Here is a 20312-nt window from a genome sequence, read left to right as displayed (position 1 = left end):
TTACTTTCCTCGCATATATTGTCCTGCGGCAAGCCGAGTGCGCGCCGGCGCGATATCTGCCGATTGGCCGGTCCAAACGTGGGGAAAAAGAAAAGCGGCAGCGTTCTCAAAATATCTAATGCCCCGATCCACGCCCCCTTGCGTTCACCTTCGTTTGGCCAGCGATATAGGCGTATTGATTCGTGGCGCAGAGCGGTTCGCCTCTACTCTTCGGGTTGATCTCTTCGACCGAGTGCGCATAGCGGTGGCATCGACGACTATTCGTCTTCCCTCCAGAGACATCGGCTGACCTTTGCGGCGCGACGAAGGCCGACGCCGTCGCGCGGAGACTGTATAGACTTTCCGATAGCAATGCCTGCGTTTCCAATGTATACGCTGACGTTCTATTGTCAAAAGTTCTCATTTTAGCGATGGAAACAAAGGCGCTATGAAATAACAGGCTAAAAAATTCGTGAGCGCACTGGAACTAAGAGAGGAGACCATTACAAACTGCAGGAAAACTTACAAATAAGGGTGTGCGAATATTCGCCATTTCGAATACGAATCGTGCACCCTTTGATTCGTATTCGATTCGAGAACTTACTGTGCCAAGTTGTCGAATATTCGTTTCTCTTTGAATATAAAGGATAACCACACGTCATTTAGCCCGCAGGGAGAAAGAAAGATGCAAGTGGTGGGTGGTCCGCACTATACTGCTGCGAGAGCCTCGCGTTTTCTGTGTGGAGGCTCCTGTCATCTTACTTTTGTTTCGTTGTTGTGAATGAACATTTTATGTATGTTTTCTTTTCTTTAGGATTTGACTGATTGTCTCTATAACTGCAACCGGTTCTCAACCAATTCCCCATAGTGGGCATGAATCGTAGAGGCAAGCCAACTAACCATTCGATAAGCGGGCCTCGCCTTTAGGCGGCTTGCAATTGCGTTTTCTCTGTTTAGACAAAGCCAATTTATTATTCGGACAATATCCCACCGTGCTTAAGTCGCCTCAAAAGCACGTCTGGTGTTGTAAGATTAAAGAATTGCTTCTTGAACGAACACAACAATGCAGGTGCATGTGGCGAGGCGCTGTTCCTGTGTTTCATTATACCATCGTTGCAATGATGGACCAGACAACACACAATTTCAGCTATTTCTATTTTACAAGCTCAACAGGCATCGAGTTCTGAGCAGCATCGCGTGTATAAAAGGATGTAAATAAGTCTTCTCTTTCATTTTCTTTTACCTTTCGTTATCATTTTTTTACGAAGTGCGCTTTACACAACCATTACATTTTCCTTTCCTTAAAATTGCGAGAATATTCATTATTCGATTCGAAATTCAAAGAATATTTTTCTGCAATATTCGTACTTACTTCAGGGAGAATGAGACATCCACCCAATCGTAGCAATTGCTACAAAGGAAACACATACGGGTTCCTTGAAAGAAAAGCCTCGCAGTTAAAGAAAAATTCGTCCCGGACCAGCATGAATTTTTCTTCAACTGCGAGGCTTTTCTTTCGAGGAATACGTATGGGTTTCCTTTATAGCAACTGCTACGATTTGGTGGATGTCTCATTTTCCCTTAAATAATTACTTCTCTCCACCTTGCGGGTTTCCGCAAAACTATTACGTCAAAATTCGTACTTACTCTGTTGGGAAAATTTGCATTTCTAAAAGCCCAACTTATAAAACATTTTCTTAGCTAAAGGCAAATTTCTGGTATATGTGCCACCGTGTGCGGCTAGCCATTGCGGTTTTATTTTTCTTCTCTTTCTCAATTTTCTTTTCTTTCTCTTGAGCGAAAAGCGCTGTTGCGCTTCACTCGAAACGTGCTGAATAGGTTCGCTATTTGGGCCTTTTCATGTAGTGGATAAAAAAAAACTGCGGATATTTCAAGAAACATCGATCTAGTACGGCGTTATTACGACATGCCCGGGCGGCTGTTCCAGCTCGTGTGTCCTTACAATAGACATATATTTGGCTCGTTGGTACGGACGCCGCCACATTGGCCTTGTTAGTGGTGTAGTCTATATACAGGGTGTTTCAGCGAACACTTTCAAACATCTTTAACTGTTGCTTGTGGCAGATATCATAATTCTAGTTCATGAGCTAATCTACTCGAAGTGGCGGACAATACTTGCACAAAAAATTGAGATGCGAAATCAACTAATTGTTAAAAATTCATTAGTTAAGTGTTTCTCTAATTACAATATGGCCCATATTGCAATTTACAAATTCCAGATGACACCAGTTTCGAGTTATAAATTCCAGAACTTTGCGGAGAAATGCAGTGGCATTCCAGTTAATTTGTTAACAAAGCGTCGTTTCATGCACTCAAACAAACAGGTAACTGGAACGCCGATGCATTTCTCCGCAAAGTTCGGCAATTTATATCTTGAAACTAGTGTCGCCCTGAGAATTCATTCCAAGTGGATCCACTTTGCGAAGTCCACTGCTAGAATTTGTAAATTGCAATATGGGTCGTACGATAATGAGCTAAAAGTTAATTAGTGAATTCTTGTTAATTAGTCGATTTTGCATTTAAATCTTTTGTGCAAATAGTGTCCGCCGCTTCGAGTAGACCGGCTGGTAAACCAGAATTGAGCTTTCTACCACAGGCAATCTTTAAAAAATTTTTGAAGGTGTTCGCTGAAACACCCTGCATAGTTATGGCGCGAGTGCCCAATTCACGTCGAAAATCGTACCCTTCCTTGCGTCTTTGTCAGCTTCTGCGTTAAAGTTGTGACGGGAATTTCTACCAGCTCGCTTGGTTCACTTCTTCACTTTTTTATTACGTAATCGCAAGTCATGCTCTAGTAGCAAAACATACGGGCAAATCAACAACAAAAGTGTACGCGTGACATTTAAAGTGACCTTAGAGTGGTTCGGTTCGTTCTAACGGGGCATGTTTCTTTCTTGTTTGTTTGTTTTACTTTCTTTATATTTTGTTTGTCACACACATCGCAGGCACATCGTGCAACTATTTGTCATCGTCGATTAGTAACTATGCGCAACGAAGAGCATATCTAGCAAGAAATAACTATGCCATCAATATAGGTCGTGCAATGAATCATGACTGTTATTGTCCGCACATTGTAAGACCACAGAACAGCCTAAATTGCGCAACATGCGCACGTTTTTTAAGCATGCCCCGGGAAGCTAATCTGCGCCGTCGCGCTGCTGTCAGTCATGGTGCCACAACTTGATAAATGGAGAAACGAGACTGCGCAGAGCAGCACAGCAGAAGTTTCGATGATTCCGACGGATTCGCCAATCTTTCATTGTGTACCTGATGATCAGTGATGGCTATATAAGAAGAAGAAGAAGGAGAAGAAGCAAAAGGAGGAGGAGAAGGAGGAGAAGAAGCCTGGTGCTTATACTCTCTTGATAGGCTGCGCATCGGCATCGCGAAGAAATGTCTCTCTCAAAACAATTGGAAAGTTCCGGGAAAACGAAATACCGGAGAACTTGCGCGATTCAATATCGCTCTATATGCCACTCGGTTCAGCGTGCGATTCGCGTAGTTGTACGGGTAAATATATATATACATATAAAAAAAATCAAGAGGGGAGATGAACGGTAGCAATCGACTGGAGCACGCACGACAGTTGTGGCAGCGTTCGGACGTGCGGGTGTGGTATCGACGAAAAAAATTTTTTTTTTAAAATACGTCCAGGAAATGGAAAATCCAGCGGAACCATTTTCACCTGTTTCGATTCTCTGTCCTGATTAATTGATCCTGTTTCATGAAACTGGAAGCCACTACGTGTTTTCTTTTTTTTTAAGAAAGGGGGGGGGGGGGGGGAGGGAGGACGTGAGACATCATCTCTCGGTGCCTTCGACGGCAATACACCTGGCACTTTCTCAATAGTTCTGCGGCAGCCCCGTCGCACGATAAACACTTAGAGCTGTAGTAAAGTGAGCAGCGTAACAAAATCGGTTTGCGAAATCGGACGAAGGAGGTAAAACGGCTGGTGCGGCGGTACTTACAGTAAGATGGTTCGCTCGCGAACAGAAAAAGAAATACGGGTGACAGCATTACTTTATTTCTTCTTCGGTGTTGCCGCTCACATTTCTTCCCGAGTTCTCGTACAGCTGAGACACCTTTACCGTAGCACAATATGATTTCTTGATCCGCCTGCGATCTGCGCCGCACTACTAAGCAAATTGGTCTTTTGAGTTGAAAAAGGAAGCGAGATTTTTCCCATTCCGCTTCCAATTGAATAGAAAATGTGAGAGCTCCTTTATTCGTAGGGCCCGTATAGGCACGGACTTCAACGTACTTCCTGAGAAAGCTGAGCAGCGTATCTTGGTAATGAGTGCAATTCACTGCGTACTTTTATTCAGCTCTTTATTCACCCCTCATGCCGCTTGCGTTGTTTGCATTGACCGCTACGGGAGCTGAAATTGGTGCCGCTGCAGACTGCCGAAAGTTATAGCTCCCGGTCCTATAGGCTTTAACCGACGTGTACTTTTCGAGAAAGTCGAACGGAATGACACGACGTGCTTCCGCGTTTCTCGATCGTCAACAATCTCGTTTGCGACGTTGAGATTAGCGACCTGCTTAGGTGCAGTGACAGCCGTAATGGTCTTTTTCAACCCTCGAAATGACCTTGTTCTGGCAGCATTCGTTGACACCGCCCTCGCACCCGAAAAAAATATTAGTACCTTGGTTGGCACGAAGGTGCCATTCTGTCGCAAATTTTTGCTACATTAACCAGAAAGAAGTCGCAAGGTGACTACATGGTCATATGAATTCTTCGCAGGTTTGCCGCAAAGCATGCACGGGCACTCGGATTACTGTGGCTGCTGCTCTAACTGCGTTGCAAAGTCTACTGGTCTGTTTATTGTTTGCTGATTTAGGCGTGCATTTGGGACTGACAACAAAAAAACAAATCAAGACAGCGCAAATTACAAAGTTATATTGCTCTATAACGAAAACCTCAGTGCATGAAGCATGCTTAAGTAAATAGAAGTGAAGGCAGAATATAGTTTCGCCCTTGCACCCTCATATAAACGATTGCGAAATTTCACTTTGCGCTACCGCATGTGAACAGAAATAATCAGAGCCCGGACTACGGTTTCGAGACAGTCGGTCGTTAGTTCGGCACCAATGTACGTTCTCATCAGGGGGGAACGTAGTGGTGAATACGTTGCCATTAACGTTTCCACAAATATCTGCCAGCATACATTCCACACCCCATACGCAGTCGTTATGCGTGAGCACAGTTTATACAGTAGTGGCTTAAAGATCCGTGAAAAGAAGAAAACATTTTTTTTTCTTAAACGACATTCACTTGGACATGTCAAACAAACCCTAACGACGTCTTCACGAAGCCGTATGGAAGTCCTTTTATGTCCTTTTATAGCACAAATGCTCTAGAGCAATTGCGTCTAACTAGGCAACGTGACCATCTGGGTGCCAAAAAGATACAGTTTGCTGAGGCAGCACCCAGTGCTTTTTTTTTTTTAGTACCTTTTCCATTTGCTTTTGAATTCGTTTTAACAGAGCTATGCGAACGTGCATGTTGGATGAAAGCCGCTCAGTTTGGGCAGTCGTTATAATATAACTGACTTGTGTGGTTCCTACCAAACTATTCATTTAAATACCTATTTTCTTGTTTTTTGGCTGAGATGCTAAAGAAGATGTTCTTAAGTGGCGTCGACTATTCCTTAATATATGTAGCATATGTTTGACGTAGTAGTTCTGCGGAAACCCGCAACGTGGAAAGAAGTAATGAACAAAGAGAAAATCAGACATCCACCCGTTCGTAGCAATTGCGAACAATTGCTACGAACAGGTGGATGTCTGATTTTCTCTTTATTCATATATATAGCATAATACACGTAAATAAAAGGAATACATAAAAAAAGTGTCACGACAGAATAGCGTTCGCGTAAGGGAGTGGACTGGTAACTAGCCGCAGAATTGATTGATTGATTGATTGATTGATTGATTGATTGATTGATTGATTGATTGATTGATTGATTGATCGATCGATCGATTGATTGATTGATTGATTGATTGATTGATTGATTGATTGATTGATTGATTGATTGATTGATTGATTGATTGATTGATTGATTGATTGATTGATTGATTGATTGATTGATTGATTGATTGATTGAAATATTTCGTGCGGTACAAGCATGCGAGACCGCGGCATAACCGGCCTTTCGCTTGCGATTCCACACCGGGACTAATTCACGCCAGAAGGTATTCAGCAAAGGTCGGCGGCTCAAAGTAGCCGCCGCAAACTGCCTGTCTACTATGTGTTCGCGGCCTCACACATCTTTTCTGGAACGTTTACGGACAGTCGTTTGGAGCCGGCAACCCTGAGCCGCCTCGGCGCTGACTGGAAACACAAGCAGCGTTGAGAGCATGTGTGTAGTCGACTGCGCGTTGCAACGCGTTGAAGCGATACAGCGCTGTAAAGTTCACGGCGCCACAATGCGGTTATTTTCACCGCAGCAATTGAACGCTTTTAGCCTTCACTCGACACGTCAGCCTGCGATCCACACGGGTGGTCTTTCCTTTAGCCGAAGATAGTCGTTACTGCGATGTGGTCGAACAGAATAGATCGCGTTCGAATACTTACATGTAGGAATATTCGTGAATTTCCTACAATAAAACGAACGTAATAGTTAATGTTGATCCACTGTAAATACAATTTAAAACCACTGGATATATAAGGTATACATACTGCTTGATTTGTCAGCACCTCAAGGAGCCCATCAACAAGACATTACATAAAAGGTCGGCTTACAAAGTTCGGAATCTATGTCACTGAAGATTACGATCTATCTTAGTCTGCTTCCTTGATGCAAGCAATATTGAAGCGCTTGATACCATGAATGAGTGCTATGTGGCTATACGGTAATCATTCCAGTCCTGGGCGGTACGCAGACACAACGATTGTAAGGATTTAGTGGTGCGGCTATGGGGCAGGATCACGAGGCGCTTGAATCACTTGTGCGATGCCCTCGATGTACTGGTTCATTGAGCTGGCTGCTGCCACGTGGGGTAAAAAAAAAACTGTGACAGAAAGAGAGCCGTGACATTGCGACGGCGTACGATTATGATTGATGTATGATTAACATAGCAAGGCTGTTGTCAAAGCTCGGTTCTTTACAAAGCATTCAGCTATATGCGACTCAATTACGACACGTGATAAACTCCAATGTAGACCCATCTGCTTCGCAGCGTCTTCTGTGTTTTCGTGCGTATGTCTCTGATTTTATTTGGTGCTCTGCATAAGAAACTGCAAAAGATATGTTTGACATGCATTTCTCTTAGTCCGATAAATACCGTCTTATAATTTTCTCATTTTGACATACTTAACGGCGCTTCTTCTTCGTTCCTTATTTTCTTTATCACCATGATTAGCTGGTCTTTATAGTTGGTTGGCAATAAAGGAACATTTGGTGATGACAAGAAAGGATCCCATGCGAAGGTTGTGGGATCGTTCCCCACCTGCAGCAAGTTATTTTTTCATCCACTTTAGTTTCTATGAATTTATCGTTTCTTTATTTTAATTTATTAAGCACAATTTCCCCTATGTTGTCCTTGGTGTCAGTGTGTTTGGCTTCTTATAAAATGACCATATATATATATATATATATACATATTATTTCATGGGCAATATGAAAACAAATGGAAAGCATAAATGCCACCTGTCACCACAAGCTGGAAAGCTCACTTACCCAGAACACAGGAATTTCCTCTATAGACCAACGTCGTGGGAGTTCGACAACGGACTTTCCTTCTGCTAGGCTTGTTGCCAAAAAAAAACCAAGTACAACGAAACAACAGGCTAAAATCAGACGTCGCGAGCTTCGCAGAAAGTCCTCGTGGCGGCAGTATACCAGCCGTCAAACTCAACCAATGTGTGTCTTGTAGAGAAATCGGCTGCGCTTTGAAGCGAAATAATCAAAATGACAGTGAAGCAAGAAGGAGGAACTGCGAGCGGCAAGCACATAGGGAGACGGAGCGAGAGACCGAGAGGGCACGCGGCCCGAGTGCTCGCTCTTTAATGAGCGCTCCGAGAACTGCGGAGCAAAGCGGGCGAGTCGGAGACAGGCAGCTACGCCCGCACGCGCTTGTGCATTCGGATCGAAACACGGTGGGCGACCTTTCGAGCGCCGCAACTTCGTTCTCGACAGTTCCGCGCAGCGCGCGTTGAATCTGTAACCGCAGCTGACGCACACACACAAAGTAGAGTGACGTGCGTCGGCGTGCAATCTGGAACCGATTTTTCTAAGGCGCACGGGTCAGTTCCTTGTCCAGCTTCAAGGAGCCTCGAATAATCCGACCCTGTGGAAAGCAACAACGTGCTTGCGAGGACTGTTGAAAGTCAGTGCTTTGCGCACAAGCCGAGTGACTGCATTTCCTCGTTTTCGGGGGCGACAGTTGTTTCTGTGCGCGTTCAATCTCGTTGTCCTCAAAGGGCATCTTAGCGGAGCCCACGAATACTGTGGGGGTCTGTCGATGTTGAACTATGTAGACTGGCGGAATTGTTTCTGCTAGGCATGATTCAGTCCGAATTCGTACACCAACCTTATGCTCACTTCTCTTTTCTTTTGTCTTTCTGTTAAAGTCTTTCTGCCACATCTGGCTCGGTACTTACCAGTGGATATCAGCTTTGATAAGTGATTACAACAACTGAAACTGCGGTATGGCTCAGAAAGCATTAGAGACACATAAATTCATTATTGCAAGCCTCAACGCCCCAAGGCCATCGAGCTTGCAGCCCGTATTGCATATCTCAAATGGCGCGCACGGGCCCACTCGAGAGTATGCTTCTGTACTAGCACCGCGATTCTCGCCAGTGACGACGAGGCAGAAAACTTCGACGGCTATTGGCCTCGGTGATCACTGTTTTACCTGTCGCAGATCATTATCCTGACTGTGCTGGCAGCTCCCGCTGCAGCGCACACAACTTCTGATGATGCGGTGCACCGAAGTTCGAATCACAGGGAGGCAAAAGAAGCGAACGGAACGAGCCGCCAAGGAGGGAGGGGTCACCGTGTTACCACTGGAGCACCCCCCCGCTGCACACCCCAGTTTACGATCCCCGTGCAGCCAAGCTTTCAAACAGCGCCAGTACGACGACCAAGAGGAAAGAAAGTATTCGCTTACATCGCATTAGGGCCGCCGACGAAGGCAGGGATCATCCCGCGCCAATCGAGCCAAAGGTCGTTACGTGCACCGGTATGCAAGAGTGCGGTGCGGGTAGGGGGAAGGGTTCGCCGAGGGGGTGGCACGTGCTTTTAGGGACATGCTCCGCCGTCGAACATGGTCTGCGCTCCAACCGAATCCTCGTGTTCTCCCTAAATCGGCTGCCTCAAAGTATCCTAATGAATTCGAGGGAAAGCGGCGTTCCCGGTAGCCGACCACAGAGGAAAACACCATTAGAACGAAGTAGACGATGAAACACCGCTCGCGACAGCGCATCCATCAGGTTTGAAAGCATCGTTCAGTCCAGCGGTCCGCTGGTTCACAAGCGTATTACGTGCTGTATTGTAGTTTCCCACTGGTCGCGAGGTACACGCCAACCGTGCGTGAAAGGCTTGCGTCTTTTTCTATCTTTTTTTAAAACTCTTTTGGAGATATTCAGGCCAGAGCTAGTGTGGCTGCTCTAGACGGTTTGCCACAGATCGGAGCCTAAAAAGCCGACACATTACGACATCGCGTACGCAGTTATTTGTGGTTGGAGCACCTGTAGAGTGTGGGGTTGCAGCTCGTAAAACGCTTAGCATTTGGGCACATTCTATATTATGCACAAGTGTAATGCAGGAGCCCATGTGAAATCTACATATTGTGCAGCCCAGTCGTAAACACTGCCTTAGTTTATTGATGCTATTGATCATGATACCACTGCTGCTGAATGATTGTCGCGTAACGCGAAACACCTTCTTAGTTATGTGCAATTAAATTCTGGTATAATAATCGCTCTCCGTCGCGACTCGCCATTTCACCCACCTTCTAGCAGAGTCGTACATCCAGTACCACTTCTAGATGGTCGTTGGAGAAACTGTGGCAGTTAGGACTAACGTTGCCAGAGCGGCTATGTGGGCTGTGCAAGGGAATGGTGTGTCCTACCAGGATGCCAGCCCCCCCCCCCCCCCCCCCCCCTCACGAAAGCGATCATGCAGATTAACACACTGACACAAAAACATACTACGTCTGCAATAGTTCAGAAAGCATTGACGCATTCATTCCTTCTGGGCAGTTTGTGCTATCCGTCAATGTTCTAGTGCATGCGGTAACAGAACCTAATGTTAAGGAGGTTGACACAAGGAACCAACTTAAGCAATTTTAGCAGGAACTGATTATATATTATAATTTCTCCTTCTTTCTTTCAACATCCCAGTCTGTTGCAAGCGAAGCCTATTCGTTACGTCTACGTGGTTTACCTTTTAAAAAATGCATGAACAAAGATTCTTATGCATCGTTAGATCGCACATCTAGTCGAAAAACAAGTACACTTGCTTGCTACGAGCTCTTTCTCTGACTGGCGGAGACAATTGATATCGAACGTGAACGTTAATTTCAGCATTCAGACCTATTATCATCGTATTATGTAGTGTAGTTTGCCGAAGAGTCGTGTATGCATGAGAAATAATATACTGCTGCGCAGTACAGTCTAAGAAACAATACATGGTTCGGGCACCTCATTCACGGTGAAGCATAACTCATGAAGCGTATTCCAAATATTACTCCATTGCCAGGAGTTCTTGTGGACTCAGACAAATGCATCTGCGCTGCCTAACGAAAACGAGCGTAATTCATTTGGAGGGTGCGCTAACTCTCAGAAACGGAGCAAAATGTGGGACTAGAATGTGATCACCGCAAAAGGAATTGCCTAGCACTTCCTTTACTTCTCAAGCCCGTATACTAGGGAGAAGCATGCCACACATCGATTTTGTGCACAGCCCGCGTTTCCTCAAAGGAGAAAAACTGAAGCGCCTCAGCCGGCAAATCGAGACCGTTATATTTTCGCACCTCGTCCGCAGCAAACCTATTACTTCGTGTTTGCGCCATAATGCAGTTCTCTACAAGGATTCTGCAAGAACCGAACAAATTCGTTTATGGTCACGCAGATCGTACTTTTAGTCAGCACGACAAATTTGAGACGCATACTTAACTACGCAATGGTTATCATCTTGAAAAAAAAAATAATAGCGATGAGGCGCATTTTTTTTTTTTTTTTCAAAGCCCTACGCGCCCGTAATTGCTCAGCGGCTGTTTGGACGCAGAACGCAATGCAAAAATGAGCGCTAAAGAAAATTAAAGTTTTGTGATCGAACGTTGTTTTGATGACTTCGGCAGATGTGCGTATTCCAAATTGCAACATCGCAGGTTTATGGCGGTGATCAAGAATCAGAATTGCGGCAAGCGCCTTTTATTTTCTGAAGTTCGTTTAGGTTTGTCTCTTTTATTGCTTTATCAAACTGCCTGCTAATTTCATCCCCCTAGGAAGAACTTAATTGCTGATGAGGACGGAATGATGGGCGCACGGACAGACAGACAGACAGACAGGCATAATGAGTTAGTTAGTTAGTTAGTTAGCTAGTTAGTTAGTTAGTTAGTTAGTTAGTTAGTTAGTTAGTTAGTTAGTTAGTTAGTTAGTTAGTTAGTTAGTTAGTTAGTTAGTTAGTTAGTTAGTTAGTTAGTTAGTTAGTTAGTTAGTTAGTTAGTTAGTTAGTTAGTTAATTTGCACTGCCCAGCCAGCAACATGCATGGAGAGCTCTACCACTGAGTCAGTGCGGCAGAATGTCGCATTGTCCGTTTCGCGTGACCATCAGGTGTGCTGCAGTAAGAATGGGACAGGAAGTACTTACCGAAAAAATTGAAGGTGCTCTTTAATTTCCCGACTTGGACCAATAGCTACCGAATTGGTTTCATAAAATAAGATGATGATGATGATGAAAAAATTCGTAAAGATTTAGCGGCGAATGCGAGAGAAATGCATTAGCATTACGTCGCACTTCTTTGGGGTCCAGGATTCGTCATTTAAAACGTGTTCATCATATTGCAATGTGTTGTGCTGCATGCAGCTCCCTCGACAAAGTCCAGCCTTTTCGAGGGGAGAAGTGGAAATAACGGTGGACTGGTGCATGCCACCGTCAGTTGCATGGTACACATACACACATATACACATTCACGCTCTTCTAAGTTATAAAATCTCTCTACCTCTACCACGTGACTGGTTTCCCACACTTCACACACATATACACATTTTTTGCCCTTTGACACTCCTAATGCTAACCAATTAAAAGACGGAGTGCGATAAATCTAAACAAACAACGGGCTAATGTACCACCGCTTACTCTTGAGTAGGCGAAGTTTGCATTCAAAGGCAAACTTATTTGCGAAGCGCTTTGCAATCGTTTTCGAATTTACCGGCATACACGTCTGTGTGACTGCAAGCCGGACGTTTCCTAGCCGACCGATCGCATTTTAGCATTTATTGAACGCAAGGGGGACGGAAAAAAATGTCCCCTCGCAGGCCTCGGCAATTTCGATTTCTCTCGACGCACGCCAGAAACCGCTCACGTCTACTCGATATCTTGTTTTCTTTATTTTTCGTATTATTATTAAACGCGGTTAAGAACCGACAGGGGCTCCAATGCATAGGCGTGCATTCCGTTCCCTTCTGGGATAGAAGGGCAATGACCTCAGCTGTGGAGTCAGTAGCGCATTAACCCCGCTTTCGGGAAATCGACTGCGGGCGACATTATTGCGCGAGGCGTGCGAGCGGCAGTGCTGTGCGACGCCATACGCGCGAGACAATTTCTTCACTGGCATTCAAACCAGATTCGCTTTCTTTATTGCCACCTTCCACCATGTATATAAGACTAATGCGCATTTTAATGGGGCTGGCATAGGAGGAGAGAGAAAATTACAAAATCCTGGATTCGTTTTTCACAGCCGCTTACGCTATAATTAGCCACTTCTCGTGCTGGACATATTAGTGAAGGCAGTGGGCCAATGGCAAAAGGAGCTTACGAATACGAACAGAGTTTTTTTTATTTTATTTTTAATTTGACCCCTGCTTTTTTAGCACCTAGTCCAGAGTTTTTGTTAGTTCAGGACGTATATTACGCGTTCGCTCAAAGCTTCTCGGCAGTTTTGACCTTGCTAACTAGTTCCGTTTAATTATACGCGAATTGCACCTTCTTTAATCTAGTTACTTGAAAAATTCTCCATTGGTTGTTACTGTTTACGATGTCGGTGACTTCGACTGCATTTTTATTATTTTGAGGGAACATATATAACGGTATAAGGAAGAAGACGTAAACGATCGCCCTCATATCGCGTGGTCAAATTTCCAGATGGCCACTTGAACTTGTCGATTCACTTAATATCATACCTTTCGTTGGAAACGACTTGAGCAACTTAAACCCTATTGTCATTCCTGTTTAGCGAATAGTAGCAGTGTACGCAACGATGGCGGCCATACGCACAGGGTCCCAAAGTGCGTTTTATAATCAATCGACCAGAACTTTTTCAAGGTTCTTTCGGTGAAGAGCTCGGCTTCTTTAGAGGCTATATTACAACAACCCTTGGTACTGCTTTAAAAGTGATATAAAAACTCAGTGCCCTTCCCCTCTGCGAAGAAGGATGACCAGCAAAGCTGTGCATGTGGGCCCCTTAATGGCGAAGTGCACATCCACCGCGGGTCGGCCCGACATTGCACTACCGTCGGAATCGGCCCACGTATGGGGAGTTTTGCGTCGACACACGGACATTATCCTGGGGTAACTAGCTGTTAACAACTTCGCTGTGAAATAATGTGTTTCTTGGCCTCAAATTTTTTTGGTCGCGCTGGTCTGACGGAACGTAGCGGTTAAGAGCCAAAGCCTTCAATTGCGGTCGAGGGATTTGGTTTGGAGAGGGTTTGGAGAGGGTTTTCTCTTACGGCGTAGTTGGGAGTGGTGCTGTTACGGTATCTAGCGTAAAATCTAGCGCTCAACTTGCTTTCTTTTCGTCTCAACGTTTACACCTTCGATACATACCGGGGTCGCCAAGACAAAACAAACTAATGGTGGGCTATCTACGCATGGCAGCGCGCATGCGATCATGTCGAGTTTTCGGTGCTTCTTAATACATTACCGTTCTGCCGTCTCTGCCGGCAGCAACAGCGGCAAAAGCAAAAAAAAAAAAAAAGCCCGCACGATATTGTCGTCGTTGGAGACGAGTGAGACACGGACAGTGTCGTACCGTGTAACCGAAGAGAATTGGTATGCCGCTTCTAACTCAAGAGAGTGCTTCTAACAGCTTTCCAAACTGCGTATGTTCTCGATTCGGGCTCCAATAACTTTTATAATAACTTATCGATTTCCTTGAACATGTATGTAATCTTTGTGTTCTGCCATTGCTAATGTACGTAGCCGATGGCTGGAGGGCAGCAAGGAAACTTAAAAGGAAGTTAAGAGCTGCGCATCAAGTGATGGGTCGAAAAAATAATTAGCGGATGACGTAAGTGAGAGAAAGACGGCGGTGTGGATCCCGCGGGCCGGACGCGGGTGGATCGTGTTAGGTAAGATTAAAAAGTGGAGTTTGGCGTGCCATGTTGTGGGCGCACAACCGACCGGTTGTCTATTAGAGCAACAGAGTGGGTGCGCCAGGAAAAACGCAGTCGTTGGTAGCACATAATTACATGGCGTAAGAAGGATAGCAAATTTACAGGCATAGCATGGAACTGGGTGAGAGATCTCTGGAGCCTACGGCCGCTGCGTAAGTCGACTGCTTGGCACTGCGATGGTCTTAAATAGGTGGATAATTATTGTAAAAGCTACGCAGCGTGATTTGTCCTTTTGTGGGCCCATTTCATTAAGCTGCAAGCACGAACAGTTGCGCGATGGCAGGTATACTCGGTGGTCGTACGACTGACTAAACGGTAACTACTCGGTTAGCGCCCTGACTTCGTCTGGTAACGCAGTGCTTACACCGTTAAACAGTCCAGGGCACTCGTTGACAGAGCGTCCGCAGTATTGGCACGCGCTAGAAAAACAATGCATACGAGTTATTTGCCGTCTGTTTCCGGCATCCGGATGCTCTCGTGCTGCATATAGCTTCCTCGCTCAGACACGGTGGGCGTAAACTACTGTCGCCATGGCGACATACCCATTAGTTCGCGCCGTCGTTGTTCATTTTTTTTTTTTTTTGCCAATCGAGCGAAGCGCCATTGAACATCTGGCATGTGGCGTTCCAAGCGGAGACCGCATTCGTTTTGTGAGCTGACGCGTCTGTGGAACAATCGGAAAGGGTAAAAAGTTTGAGGAGCCCTGCAAACTACACCGAGCGCACCTTCATATTGTTCTCGCCATAAGCCGCAACGAATATCGATTAATCGGTGCGCTGCCGTCATTATGCGGTCATTATCCTCTGTCTCACTAATTTACGGCTGCGCCTTGGATCCAGACATACCGTTGCGTGCGAAAATGGAATGCCGCCCTAATAAAGGCTTATTACGACGGGTACTTTTGGCGCACATATGCCAAGTTTGATAGCGTCATCCCAATGTTCCAGCGCCTTTTTTCTCTCTTGCTTTCTATGACGAGCAAAGTGAAGACAACTCAGAGAATGATCGCACATGACGAAGAATCGACGCAGAGGAGTTAAAGGCACTGAAAGCACAATGCTGGAGCTCTCACCTTTTCTCCACTGTACATATACTTAGATATTTTTTGTGCGGATTATAATATCTCTTAGACTGAATAGCCTGCTCTCAGTTATGCTGAAGTAAAGGAAAAATGCTAATAAAGGCGTGCAGTGTTCTAGCGCGTTAAGTATTATCTGCGGCACAAGCATTCTTTAACCATAATCAATTACTATCTTTTTCGTTGCTCACGAGCTGCGAAAATTTCAACTTCGTCGGGTCTCTTATCACTAGCCCTGTAAGACGCTCTCTCTCGCTCTCTCTCTCTCTCTCTCTCTCTCTCTCTCTCTTTCTCTCATTCTAAGCTTGCGTAAACAAAAAATTATATACTGGGGTTTTACATTCCAAAACCACGATCTGATCACGAGGCACGCTGTGGGGTGGGGGATCGAACTCGCAACCTCGAGCGCAGCAGCGGGACGCCATCGTCACTAAGCTACCGCGACGAATCTGCAAACGCTGCGACGGAAAGCGAGTCGCCATGACTAAAACAAGTCTCGTTGTCAAAACATTGGATCAAGGAGGAGAGTGACCTTGCTAGGCCAAGGCGTGTGCATGTGGTTGGCACACCGGAGAATGACGAGAGTTTATTTTAAAGAAGAAAAGAAAGGTGAAGATTTTGAAGAAAGCACGAATGAACATGCACACACACACGCCAGGGAAAAAAAAAGAACGAGAAGCTTTGCATTCTCGCACAACCGGCAGAGGAAGCAAGCGTCCTTCTAGTCCTTGAACTTGCGATTCCGGTTGACTCCGAAGAGTCCGGCGCGTATCTGCGGCAGCGTCTTGCGCGTGACCAGCTCGAGCCGGCTCTCGAGCGTGTTGGCGACCTTCTTCTTGCCTCGCGTCGTGGTCAGCTCGACGCCGCCGCCGCACTCGTCGGGCAGGAAGTGCTCCTGGTCGACGACCACGTTGCCCTCGATACGGGTCTCGGTGGCGAACTTCTTGGCGGCCACCGGGAGCGCGTCCTGCACCAACTTGAGGTCCTTGCGACGGCACGTGATCACCACGTCCTTGTCCAGCATCATGTACAGGCCCTGCGCGCGGTACGAGCGATGTGCGAGTCACCACAGTGGCCGACGTACCGTGAACTCCGAAAATCACGCTGTCATCGTAGTGAAAATGGTGCTCGCCACGGGCCTGGATCTGGACTCGAATTCGCGAAGCTTTTCTTTCGTGCTGCTTTTCATTGTATGGCGCGCCTCCCTCGGTGATATCATATTCAGCGTCAGAGTTGGCTGACATTTGATCTTACGTACAATCATAGCGTAAGAACGTTTTCATGAACACGGGCCCTGCCTTGTAAGATGGCTCATTGGACTAAGTTGGCGGTTCCCATTAGTAAGTGAACAGCGCGAAAGACAAACTATGACCTATAAGTGAACAGCGCGAAAGACGAACTATGACCTAAAGACGAAAACAACCTTGATTTCTATTACCGAGGTTTTGCTGTAAGGTGAGCAGAACTTACTCAGTCTGCTGAGAACCGTTCGTTGGAGCGTTGCCCACAACCTATACGTGCTGAGACTACGCACGGTCGCCCCCGAGGACACCACTACGATGGCCTCAAATTGAATATATAAAAAAGCTGCTGCAGCTTCCTATCCCTGATGAAGTCGGAATGACTCCGAAGCATTGGGTAAGTTTCTAATAAACCTCTTTTGGTTGGTGATTGTCTATCTGGTTTTCTTGTGCTTATACACGATTTTCTCGCTGAAATTTGTTGCTTCAATCATCGGTTAATTTTTTGCCACATGAATTTTTTTATCTATTGCTGTTTCAGCGGGCTGCATGAATTCAGCGCGTCTAACTTAAAAACCTCAGTTAGAAGTCAGCGCATGTCTCCACCTGATTTAGCCCTATAGTCTGCCTTTACCGCCGTTCACTTACTAAACATCTGCGTTCAGTGGTAACATCTTCGAACACAATAATGATTGGGTTAGGGCGCGGACGCTGGACAGTGCATAATTGAGACAAACTCCATGCATGCGATAACCCTCGTCTGTATACCTCCTGCCATGAGCGCTCTGTTGGATCAAGTTAGCAATTCACTTACGTTTCCCACACTATTAGACGAAATAGAAACACGCAAATGCTCCTTGCACAACAAATGGTGTTGATTGCATGGTGTAGAGAAATTTCAGGTTCTTGGTCATATAAACTGCACGGTGATGTATAGCTGTGCTAGACAAATATAAATGTGGCCGTATGTTTATATTTTCTTTATTGATAAGTGCCGTCTACTTTTGCAATGCATTTCGCTCTAGCTTAGCGGCTTACGTACCACATGCCACAGTTCCCGTGGATAATTTCAGTATTGCTCCGTGGTGTTTATCGTCCCAATGTCACCATCTTTGGCATGAGAGACGACGTGTATAGTGTATGACTCAAAATTAATTTTGGTAAAACGGAGCTCTTGACTCTCGTGGTTCTTGATTCTCAGGGTTCTCGATGTAGTGCTAGTTTCCCTACCACTGCCACGGTTGGGAATCGGGCCCACTACTTCATTCTCAGCAACAGAAAGCTATAGTTACACATAGTGAGCCGTCACGGTGGTCTATTGCAGAAATAAAGCGCCCCTCCAAACGGTTAAAGGAGTCGCATTATTCGGTCAAACGAACAGCTTGGACAAACAACAAAGGAACGCCCATATAGCGGGGGTATGTCTAGGTTGTACGCCGAGTTTTGGAACACACATACGCGCCCAGACAAATCGATCTCGTCCATCGACGGGCAGGCCCATTTGTTTGAAGCAGTGGCATTTCAATTCACGCACACGCTAAAACAGACAAACAGAAGACGACGACTTTGTTTAAGCCCTCATCTCCTCCCTTGAAAGGCGCACCCGTACTGAAGCTTCAGTGTTGAGAGGCTGAACCACTAACCAAAAGCACACCGACTGACATTTCCTGGTCCTTTCACTTCAAAAAACGGCAGTGAGTCATACGTTGCTCGCTTACTTTTTTGGTGCCAATCACTTTGCAGTTGACGTTAGACCGGTTAAACGCACTAAGCAAAATCCAAGGCTAAATAAGGAAGCGTGTTCCCAGAGAGTCGTCAGAATATTGACCGATTTGGGAAAACGGGCACCAGTTTTTTATATCTTCTACTTCATGCAGGTGCCGGACAAAATGACTGTTCTAGGATCTGGAAGTTGAAGCAAATCCTTGCGTGTATAGTAGCTCGTTGAATTGACTTCGCATAAATTTCGCTTTCAATTTGAAGTTGCTAATTCGCACTTCATTATAGTTTAGCCGATATCTTTTCGCGTTGTGCTACGGAAAGTTCCAAAACTTAATTTCGTTTTTTCCTTCCACGCTTAGCATTACATTGTGGCGTTAAGCAGGCGATTTGTTCAACTGCCGCGGCGAGTCGGAAAATATACTGCGTACCAGTGGTAAAAAATAAATTAAAAAGAAAAATCACTTCACACCAGTGGTAACAAATATGAAGTGTAAGTATGTTTGGCTCGAACTGAAGTGCGTGTGTGTGTACTTTATGCGCCTATTACGGACTACGAAATGGGCTGCCTTTACGGGACGCAGAGCTCCACTAGAACATATGAACTGCCACGCACTTTACACTTGTGGCTAGAAAAAGTGCGCAACGCTGCTCTCTGGTCACGCAGTGCGGGAGCCAACTTGAATTAAAGGATGCGTGCCTCGGCTGCTGAAGTGTTCGGCGCTTTCAGGCAAGTTCTTCGCCACTTGCTCTTTTTGACACCGACAGTGTGCGCGTGCCTGATTGCGCACGTAATGAAAGGCACTACTCAGCCGCAGTGTTAGAGCTGCAGATACGCTTAAATGCAGTACTTGTGTCTGCCGAAGCGAAGTGAGCGGTGGGGCAGCCTTCGATAAATGAGATGCGGGAACGAACGTGCCTCACTGACCACTTAGCCGACCCGATTCGTTCCACGTCTGTCGGTGACAGATATATCGATTCCTTCCTCTCCTGTATATGCTTGCTTATCGCGCTGGTATTTCATTGCACGCCAAGTTGCGACTGTTTGCACCAGCTGAAGCCAGTCAAGTTGACCGTTAGAGCACAAATTCGGGGCTCATTTCGACCCGGAAGTTCCAAACACGGCGCCAGGAAATATGTCTAGCCGAGATTCTTCATACAGCAAACACAATGTGAAGGAAAACAGCTTGAAACGTGCATTTGCACATATTTAGGAATAATATTTACATAGGAACGTAGGGGAAACTAGTAGACGTGACAAAAAGGGCTTCACGTGGAAGAAGTTCCAAATTCTTAATACTTCTATTGAAACGGAAGATGTTTTTTTCTTTTTCCTCGTAAGGCTTGCAGCTAGATATATATGTATATAGCATCTGGGTCGTACCAAGATTATAAAATTACAGAAAGTAAAAAAAAATATACAGGAAGCCGAGTCTCCTCTTTGTACATAATATCCTTTCTTTCTTTCTTTCTTTCTAGATTTTGCTGTAGCAAACTGGCCCACAATACTGCATTACTCAGAAACTTAACTTATTTTGCTGCTCTGTTAGTGTGTAAAGCTTCGTAGACCTACCATTTCCACTCGCGTCCTAGAGCTGGCAGCGCATCACGTTGTGTGCGTCTTGATGCAAATTTCTCTGGAAGAGACTTCTTAACAGCGCATTATAAAAACGCACCTTCAGGTTACAGCGTTGAAGCGTGGTCT

General features: G+C 45.5%; 2 protein-coding genes across 2 annotated transcripts in view; one reads left to right on the top strand and one right to left on the bottom strand.

The window, feature by feature from the left end:
• LOC126541799 (uncharacterized) overlaps positions 1 to 20312 on the top strand; it is a 484065-nt gene that overhangs the window by 328621 nt on the left and 135132 nt on the right. The gene's annotated exons all lie outside the window — the stretch shown is intronic.
• The window catches only part of LOC140215930 (V-type proton ATPase subunit E-like), a 34234-nt gene continuing 30129 nt past the window's right edge, over positions 16208 to 20312 (bottom strand). Inside the window, exon 4 of the mRNA XM_072286253.1 lies at positions 16208 to 16683. Within this exon, the coding sequence (XP_072142354.1) occupies positions 16369 to 16683 (315 nt within the window). The 3' untranslated portion in view covers positions 16208 to 16368. The remainder of the gene's footprint in view (positions 16684 to 20312) is intronic.

Source organism: Dermacentor andersoni, chromosome 2 (assembly GCF_023375885.2).
Source record: "Dermacentor andersoni chromosome 2, qqDerAnde1_hic_scaffold, whole genome shotgun sequence".
NCBI lineage: Eukaryota > Metazoa > Arthropoda > Arachnida > Ixodida > Ixodidae > Dermacentor > Dermacentor andersoni.
This window is presented reverse-complemented; position numbering and strand designations above follow the sequence as displayed.